The 9977-nt window shown below is 48.3% G+C and overlaps 1 protein-coding gene across 1 annotated transcript; it reads left to right on the plus strand.

Annotated features, from left to right (window-relative positions):
• Nucleotides 1–5472: 5472 nt before the first annotated feature.
• Nucleotides 5473–7183, plus strand: TIMM10 (translocase of inner mitochondrial membrane 10). Its single transcript, XM_007455708.1, has 2 exons — nt 5473–5582; nt 6800–7183. Exons 1-2 carry the CDS (start codon nt 5512–5514, stop codon nt 6999–7001), a joined length of 273 nt encoding a protein of 90 aa, XP_007455770.1. The 5' UTR covers nt 5473–5511; the 3' UTR covers nt 7002–7183.
• The last annotated feature ends 2794 nt before the right edge of the window (nt 7184–9977 follow it).

Consider the following 9977-nt stretch of genomic DNA (forward strand, 5'->3'; position numbering starts at 1 on the left):
CCCGGGTACCGAAAAAAAAAAAAAAAAAGTGGGAGTAATTGGCTAAGACATAGCTGAGTGCTGCAGCCGTCTTACCCTTCATCTACATGCTACAAACTTAGCATGGTGGAGGGGAAGGGCAGGTGTACACACACACACACACACACACACACACACACACACACACCCCTCAGCCATCCTGTGCACTCATCACCTCAGCTTTCCACCCTCCAGGCTTGTCATAAATAGCCAAGGAGTGAAGAAACTCAGAATACTGAGGCACCCGGATAACACCACCCACCCCAGCATTAATTCCATAGCAGTTTACAGCTTGCGCTGCAGTGCCCTGCTTTACCTTCCTACCTCCTCACTCTAACCCTTCAGAATAAGTGTTACGGGCCCCATTTTACAGAGTAGGAATTTGAGGCTTGGGGAGTTGAAGTCCCTTGATAAAGTCATAGGACAGTTAAATGGCCCAACTGTACCTAGAACCCAGGTTTCCTGACAACCAGTCCAGAGCATGTGCCAGAGACACTGCCCCCGCCAGCTCCTCCACCAGTGTCCCTTCAAAGGCTCCAGCCCAGGATGAGGGGCACCCCACTGGTGGGGAGGGCAGTCAGATACAGCTGAAGAGTTCAGCTCTCTCTTCCAAGTGCATGGCAGACCTTACTCTCCACTTTCCTCCCTCGTTCCTTCCCCAGGAAGGAGGAAGGAAAGATTCATTCCACCCCTGTTTTGTGTCCACTGCAGACAGCTCCCCTCTCTCTCTTCCTGTTTTTCTCAGCAGACTGGAAGGAAAAGTATCCAGGAGCCCAAGTTCCAAGCCCCACATGGTACAGACAATGTTTGATGTTTCAGCTAACACCTCCACGACCCACTGCCCCCCAGTCTGTCTTCCAGTGGCCCTAAAGCTTTCACCATCCCTCACCTCAGCAGGGGCATCCCTTGGAGATGCCACTCTCAACTGCTTCTCCTACCTGTAGGGCCTCTCCCTGGGGGCTTGGAGCTGTCTCCTTCCTCCAGCTGAAGCGGCTGCACTCCCGGGCTGTCTTTAAGCCCCTGCGGCTTCTAGCCCCCAGCTCTTCAGTCCCCGCTTCCCCTCCCCCTCCCCCTCCCCCCAACCCCTCCACCAAGATCCTGGGGCTGCAGACGAGCATTGTTTACTGTCCTGTTGGTACAACACTCTCCCCTGGACTGGGAGGCTCGGATTTCCCATGGAGATCTGGCAGGTGGCACCTTTCAATCACAGCCAGTGCCTCCTGCCTGACACCGGGCAGCATGTGTCCTGCGATCATCTCCCTTCCCGCTGTACTCCCCTGGCCCTGGCAACTCCCCAGACCATCTGCAGGCCCATTTGGAGCATGGTCACCAGCTGTCTGGCCTTCCCTGCCCATCCAGAGCCCAGGCTAGGCCTTCTCTGCATCCCCCCCCACCACGTTCCTTTAAATAGTCCCTTTTACCCTTCCTCAGACTAAAGCAGCTGCGGAAGGGTGGGCTAAGGAGGGGTGTAGGGGCCACAGCTGCGGAGGTGGCGATGTCTCTCAGGGCTCCCACTTGACGGGGAGCGGCTGTGGAGAGAGAGAAGAGTGATGGCCCAAGCTGATGGGTCGCTGCACTGAGTCTAGGAAATACATTTGGAACTGAGGCGACGGGTACACAGGAGGCTCTGAACAGATTTTTGTGCTCAATCGAGATTTTGCTCAGGAAGACGGAACACCTTTACCTCCTGTAGGTGTCCTGTGATCTAAGAAAGGTACTACTTTTGGAGAATGCGTGAGAGGCTTGTGACTCCCCCTCCCCCTCCCCACTGCTTCAGCAACACTGGCCTCCTTCGTATCCCTCCGATGAGTCGATTCCTTTCCGTACTCAGGACTGTAAACCGTTCTGCTTCTGCTCTTTGCAAGGCTGGTTCTTTCTCATTCTCCTGCTCTCAGCTCAAATTTCATTTCCACAGAGAGGTCTCCCATGTCCTTGAGATCCTCTCCATCGCTTCTGCATATTTTATTTTCTTATGGAATATGGATTGGAATCCAAAGTTATCTTATTTATTTCCTTGTTACCTGACTTTCTCTCTAGACTCTAAGCTCCACGAGGGCAGGGACTTTGTCATGTTCATGGCTGTATGCCCAGGGCCTAGCAAATTGCCTGGGTCATATGAAGTGCTCAATAAATGGATAGCGAATAAATAAATAATTTAATTAGTTAGTAGAAATATGGAACGGGAATTTGGGGGCCTGTTCCTGGGATGATCTGTAAGCCAGGTTTGGGTACCAATGGTTGAACAGTGCAATATTGTTGGTTGCCAGCTGCATTTAGTGATAAGATGTCTGTAATTTTAAGGGCATTGTGGGGGGCTTCCCTGGTGGTGCAGTGGTTGAGAATCCGCCTGCCAATGCAGGGGACACGGGTTCGAGCCCTGGTCCGGGAAGATTCCACATGCCGCGGAGCAACTAAGCCTGTGTACCACGACTACTGAGTCCGCGTGCTGCAGCTACTGAAGCCTGTGCTCCTAGAGCCTGTGCTCCACAACGAGAGAAGCCACCGCAATGAGAAGCGAAGAATAGCCCCTGTTCACCACAACTAGAGGAAGCCCGCGCGCAGCAAGGACCCAATGCAGCCAAAAAAAAAAAAAAAAGAAAGAAAAAGAAAGAAAAATACTGTCATTGTGCAAAAAAGACTTCATCCGTTAAAGCTACAATTAGATGAAGAAAATATGGCTAAATGTTGACAACTGTCAAATCTTGGTGTTGGGTGATTAATATGTGGAAGTTCAATATATTGTGCTCTCCACTTCTCTGTACTTTAAAATTTTTCCCTAATAAATAAAAATCTAAAACAAAAAGATTCATTTTTATTGCGCATCTGTCATGGGCTAGGTGCTTTAAATACAATATCATTTTTATCTTTTTGTTTGTTTTGTAATGATTTTTAAAACTTTATTTTGAAATAATTATAGGTTTATAGGGAGTTGCATAAATAGTACAGAGAGGGTACAGAAGGTCAAATTTTACTTGAGACTTATCCACTGAAGGCTAAATCTTACATAACTATATGCAATATCAAAGCCAGGAAATTGGCATTGGTACAATGGCATGTATACTTCTGTAACAGCTTAGATTTGAATAAACACCTTCTCCCACAGTCAGGGCACAGAACCAGTTTCATAACACAAAGATCTCCCTTGTGCCATCCCCTTAGGCACAACTCCTTCCCTCCCCCCACCAACTCTAACCCTAGGCAACCATTAATCTCTTCTCCCATCTCTATAATATTGCCATTTTGAGAATGTGATTTAAATGGAATCATACAGTATGTAACCTTTCATAAAACCTAACAAAAATCCCATCTAGGAAGCAGATTCCTCTCTTAAGAACCCATCTCCTTTTTCCATGAAATTTCTTAATGCTCCATAATATGTTGACTAGATTCTCAAAAGTAAAAACCAGGATAACATATATAGAATAATATACGTGGCAGCATTATCATAATAGCCCCAAACTGGAAACAACCCAAAAGTCCATCGGTAGGAGGATAAATGAACTGTGGCTTATTTATACAATCAAACACTAGACAGCCATAAAAAAGAATGAATTAGAGATACACACAATATGGATGAAATCTTACGGATGCTACATTGAGCTAAAGAAGTGAGGCACAAAACGATGTATAATTTCATTTACATGAAGTTCAAGAGTAGGCAGAACTAACTGATGGTGATAGAAGTCAGAATAGTGGCTCACTGCAGAAGAGGGAGTATTGACTGGGAAGGAACATGAGATAACTTTTTAAGGTGCTGGAAATATTTTGTATCTTGATCTGGGAGATAGTTATAAAAATGAATATATATTTAAAAATTAAGCTTGTGTATTTTACTACTTTACTATCTGAATGCTATACCTAAATTTTAAAGTATCAAGGCACAGGGTCTGACAAAGAAGTTTGAGTCCTTAGAGCAGTAATGAGGCCAATATTTAAAATTGGGACTTCCTTAGGGAAGCATATGGTGACCAGCCATATAAAGTGTCTAGCCCACCTTCTCCTATGGGCAGTGTAACACTGCATTATTAATTTGCATCTTCTAAATTTCGTTTACTGGGAAATCCCTTGAAAAATCCAGGGATTGAGGTGGGTTTTTCTTGGGGGGGGGCGTTGCGGGAGGGGGGCGTGCAGACCGAGGAATACATTAAGTCTTGAAAGATGAAGAGCTCACAAGTACCGTCTTCCTCACCCAAACACACTAGGTCAGCTCTGGTGGCAGTCACAGTGGTCCTATTCATCTCTTTAGGGCCCAGGGCGTCTAACAGAAGCTGACTAAAACATACTGTATACTTGACTCATCTTTCTGCAAGCAGGAACCGTGCCTCGCTTGTCTCTGCAACCCCAGAGAAAGTTTAGTGACCTACACACAGCTGTGTTCACACAAAGGGCCTCTGAGCATTGGTCCTCAAACTTGGCTGCACATGGGAATCACCTGGGGAGTTTTAAAATGTACTGATGCCTGGGTCCTACTCCCAGGGATTCTGATTTAATTGGTACGAAGTGAGCCCTGCGCTTCGGGATTATTTTAAGCGTCCCAGGTGACCTTAAGTACATCACAAACTGAGAGCTGCAGTTTGCCGGCATTCTTCCTACTCCGCGCCTTATTGGCGCTCTGGCCTCGGCTCTCCGGAGGTGAGGGCGAGGTTCACTGAGTTCTGGGGTCCTGCCCCTCTTACAGAGCCAATAAACTCAAATCTCTCCGTGACACCCCTAAAGACAAGAATTCTAACCAGTCTGCAGGCGCTCTGCGCCCCGCTCAAGCCTCTATGGTATTTTGGAGTCCTCTCTAGCATTTGGGAGACGCCTTAGCCAGGGCCAGCAGCTCCCTCTCTATGGTAGCGGATTTTCCCGCGCCGCCTCGTTGGTACTTCATTCCGGAAGCGCGTACGGATCAGAGAAGAGGCGGGACTTCTCTCTCGGAAGTGACCCAGGTGCTTCCGCCCTATCCTACCTGAGCGCCCGGTGAGTTTCTAGTGTTTACCCGAAGTTGGGGACATAGGGGGCGTTGTGGCAGGCCCCAGGCCGTGGTGAGTGACGTCTGATCTCAAGGTGATCCTGATGATGGCGCCGCCATTTCAGAGGTGTAGACTCTGGGCTGGGGCCCGGGGGCCTTAGTCCCGCGTATGATCGAATTCTTAGGGCTCCTCAGGTTCATGCTCCGTTCCGGTCTCCCCTTCTTCTCCTGGATAGAGGTGACCTAGAGGGATTGGGAGTCAGGGCTCCGGGGCTCGATTTCCAGCCCCGCCATTGACATGTTCTGTAACCTTGGGCTAGGCAGCGTCCCCCTTCTTGGCCTCAGTTCCCACATCTGTGAAATGGGACGTTTGAATTCACTGAGGTCAGTGGCCCCTGCTGGTCTGATGCCCTCTGATTCCTCCACATCCTCCAGCCCCTGCGATGGGAAGGTGAATGGGAGGGGTGGGTGCTGACCATGATGTCTGCCCCCAGGATTAGGAGGCCAGAGGGAGACCTCTTCCACGGTGCAGGGCTGAAATGGACCCGCTTAGGGCCCAGCAGCTGGCGGCAGAGCTGGAGGTTGAGATGATGGCTGATATGTACAACAGGTAAGGGCTGATTCTGCACTGCCTTGTCTTAAAGAATCATCCCAGGTCACTCTTGGCAAGGCAGAGGTGGATAACTTCTGAAGATTATTTTCCTCATTCCGGGGAAAACTGAGGCCCGGGCTTACCCTCCCAGCACCCCCAACTCCCGCCCCATGCTTAAGGGCTAATGCAGACGCAGTGTGGGGTCACTAGAAGGAACTGGGCATTTAGGCTGGGATGGAATTGGCGACGTAGGAGCTGAGCAGGAAGAGAAGGTCCCGTCCAGGCTCTGGTTGTGTTCCAGGAAGAGTAGAGCATTTGCCTTGTGACAAATAGCACGTAGCCCACTTAGTAGTCAACATTTCTTAAACTCTTAATCCATCTCAGACACATGCTGAACATTTTATATGCATTATCTGTTTTTAAAGGTGAGGACATTGAGGTTTCTAGAGGTTAAATAACTCTCTCAGGGTCCACAGCTGGTCAGTAGCAATGTCAGAACCAGTAACTCAGTCTGACTCCTAACTAATGCCCATAACCATCTGGCAAACTTGGGAACAAATCGTAGCTGCACCAACCACCACTACTATGGCCTTGGGCAAGTTACATGGACTGTTAGACCAGTGGTTTCCCCATCTGTAAAGTGGAGTTAATAATAGTACCTTCCTCACAGAGACATTATCAATATTAAATGTAAAAGTATATGACAAGCTCTTAGCATTAAGCCCAACACAAGTCAGGTAAGCAGTCAACAAATATTTGCTATTTTTATTGGCTTGTCTGGTATCCTCCCTAGATTAGTTGTTTTATCTTGGAGGCTATTTATCAGAATAATTTTTAAATGTAGGCTGTAAAGTCAGGCCACCAGGGTTCATAGCCCAGCTTTATGTGATCCTGAGGCTCTCTGTGCCTTCATTTCCTTATCTGTAAAAAGGGGGATAATGATTGTGCCTACCTCTTAGGATTATCGTAAGAACTGCATGACAGAATCCATGTCAAGCACTTAGCACGATGCCTGGAACATAGCTGGTACTCAGCTAATGGTTCCTCTTTGATTAGTCATAAACACGGCTAATGGTTCCTGCTCTCAAGGATCTTCCAAGATAGTTGAGGTGCAAACTGAGGATTTACACTGCCTTCTTGGGAGGTGAAATCAGTATAGCAGGGCAGGAATGGCTGAGGGTTCCTGGTATGCCACAGGAGGCTGCTGACCTGACCTTGCCCTTCCTTCTTTCTAGAATGACCAGTGCCTGCCACCGGAAGTGCGTGCCTCCCCACTACAAGGAAGCAGAACTGTCCAAGGGCGAGTCTGTGTGCCTGGACCGGTGTGTCTCCAAGTACCTGGATATCCATGAGCGGATGGGCAAAAAGTTGACAGAATTGTCTATGCAGGACGAAGAGCTGATGAAGAGGGTGCAGCAGAGTTCTGGGCCTGCATGAGGCCCCAGGCAGTACACCGTAAGGTGCACCCTGTCCTTTCCCACTTGTCTAATAAAAGTGCCCCCACTGGGTGTCATCTGTGAAGACTGCCAGGCCTAGGCTCTTTCTGGAAAGTCTCCAGGAGCCCAGGGTATGATGGAGCTTTTTCCCGGTCGGAGAAGGGGTATTTGTCACACTGGCATGTGACTGTGTGTTTATATATATTATATATTAAAACAAGTTTGTTGACACCTACAGTGTGCAAAGCAGTGTGCCTGGCACTTGGGAGTAAAGGCAGCAGACACAGCCTCTACCAGCAGAGGGAGTCTAACGTAGTGTTTAAAAGCATAGACTGGTACCATGGCTTAAGTTTACATTCCACGTCAGCCACTTGCTGTGTGACCCTGAACGTGTCATTTCACTGTGCCTAGCTTCCTCATCTGTAAAGTGGGGAGAATCAGGGCTGTTGTGAAGATTAAATGAGTAAATATAAATAAACTATTTAGAATAATGACTAGGCCGTAGAAAGTGCCCAGTATATATTATTTATGTCTAACAACTTAACATCAGGTGCAGGCAGGCATTTTCCTCAGTGATATAAAGGAATGATTTAGAGGAGAGAGTGGAAAGTGGATGGAGCCTAAGCATGAAGTAGGCAATATCGAAACATGTGAAGGGACCCAGCTTCACGTGTGATGTGTGCGATCCAGGGAGGGGACCGAGTGATAACCACTGCCATTCAGTGTCTGCCTGAATCTGAATCAGGGACTGCGCTCCTCACTCTTCGTGGGGAATCCAGTCTCATCCACTCAGCAGGCCAGAGGCCCTGTTAGGAAATGGGGGCTCAGAGAGGTGGTTGTTTGCTGGAGGTCACAGGCGAGGAGCACTAACGGAGGTCGGGTGGACGGCTCGCGGGGGAGAGGCCGCATCTACTTCCTGTCCTGAGGGTGCCCTTGGAGAACTGCAGTTCTCAAAATGTAGGGTTCACTGCAGAAGGAATTTTGGTTGACGCCAGTGCCACTGGTAGCAGTGCCTTCACAGCAGAGGGAGGTGTCTGGGATGTGACTTCACCAGGTCATTGGGCTCACAGGAAAGGAGACGGTAGAGGCAGTGAGTTTCAGCCTTAAAAGTACAGGTTCAGGGAATTCCCTGGCGGTCCAGTGGTTGGAACTTTGCGCTTTCACTGCCGAGGGCCTGGGTTCATTTCCTGGTCAGGAGCTAGGATCCTACAAGCTGTGCAGTGTGACCCCCCAAAAAAACCCAGGTTCAAGTCAGACCACCTGGGATGAAATTTTCTGGCTGTGTGATCACGGGTGAGACATTTGACTACTCTGTGCCTCAGTTACCCTATCTATAAAGCGATAAAATACCTGCTTCATTGAGTGGTTGTGAAGATTAAATGTGTTAATAACTAAAGCACTTAGGAAAGTGCTGAATTCTCCCACGTTGAATACTCAGTAATGTTAGCTCTTTTTTTTCTTTCTTTTTTTTAATTGCTAACTTTGATGTAAGGAGTCTCGGGACAGACCCCCTGAAAACTTCAAAACTATTGTCCATCTACCTTAAGGGTGGGCAGACCTAATGCTCCTTTCTAGGTACTGAAGTGCCAACTTGGGTCAACAGGTGGCGCTGTCTGCTCACGGGAATCAGCACTGCTGTGGCCAGTTTACAAATGTGTATTATTGGTGTATTCCTTGCGGCCGTTGTACTAGGAAGAGCAGAGTGGTGAGGAAAACAGGTATTGTACCTGCCCTCAGGTTTAGCAAGGAACGTCAGAAATTTTCCGAGCACATAGCTGGAACATCTAGAAGGGGTGGTAGAGAATGGAGAGAAGAGGTTCCAGCTCGACAGAGAGCACTTGCAAAAGCTTTGAAGTGGCAGAGAGTGTGGAGCAGTGAAGAAAGCTCTGGAGTGCCAAGTGGGAAGGGACGTAGTGGCGAGAGATGAGACCTGCCCGAGGGCTGCGCAGTCGCAGCTCCAAAGCGCCTGATGAGCTGAGTTAAAAGAGTCTGGATTTTCTCCAAAGGGCATCCGCAAACTGTTGAAGGATGTAAACCCTAGCAGTGAAAATGACAGATCTGCATTTTAAAGCTCCCTCTAGCTGTCAGCCAGGTGGATAGTGGTAGATGATGGCTTAATGGATTTAGGGGAGACATGCCAGGGAGCTGGTGAGGAAACAGGGGGATGATGCCAGTAAGAATAGCTATCGAGTTGCTACATTGTGCTGATGAGTATATTATTTCAGATAAAACTCATAACTCTGAGGCAGGTACCATTATTCTTATACGTGAAGAAGCTGAGGCTCTGAAAAGTTAGTAACTTGCTGAATGAAGGTCATACATCAAGCAAGTGCTAGAGCCAGGATTCCAGCTAATTCAGACACGAGCGCCCACTTTTACCCGCCCCTCTAGGATTGGAGTGCGGGTGTGGGTGGGGCAACGCTCCCTGATGTCAGCCATGACGTATTTTATTGAGCAGTAGTTACTGTTGGCTTGCTGCATGCAGAGAGCTGTAGAAAGTGTGCAAGTGAATTAACTAGGTCCCTACCTTCAGTGAACAAGTGTGGCTGTTGGGAGGGTGGGCATAGGAGAGATGGAACAAACACATAGAGTAGCAGAATAGGTTAGGCCTTTTCCGCCATCGAGAAGAGTCAAAAACTGCTCACGTGTGTGTTTGCTAGATTATCAGTTTCATTTATTTATTTTCTTAATATGTATTTATTTTTGGCTGCGTTGGGTCTTCGTTGCTGGGCGTGGGCTTTCTCTAGTCGCGGTGAGCGGGGGCTACTCTTCATGGCGGCGCGCAGGCTTCTCATTGCAGTGGCTTCTCTTGTTGCGGAGCACAGGCTTTAGAGCGCAGGCTCAGTAGTTGTGGCGCACGGGCTTAGTTGCTCTGCGGCGATTATCAGTTTTAAAAACCGGGAAGTGTCTCATAAAAATCAGGACTTTGGCTTCTTTTGAAAAGTTAGAAGATCTGACAAGTCAGCCTACATTCCTG

This window comes from Lipotes vexillifer, unplaced genomic scaffold (genome assembly GCF_000442215.2).
Source record: "Lipotes vexillifer unplaced genomic scaffold, Lipotes_vexillifer_v1.1 scaffold977, whole genome shotgun sequence".
In the NCBI taxonomy this organism is placed as follows: domain Eukaryota; kingdom Metazoa; phylum Chordata; class Mammalia; order Artiodactyla; family Lipotidae; genus Lipotes; species Lipotes vexillifer.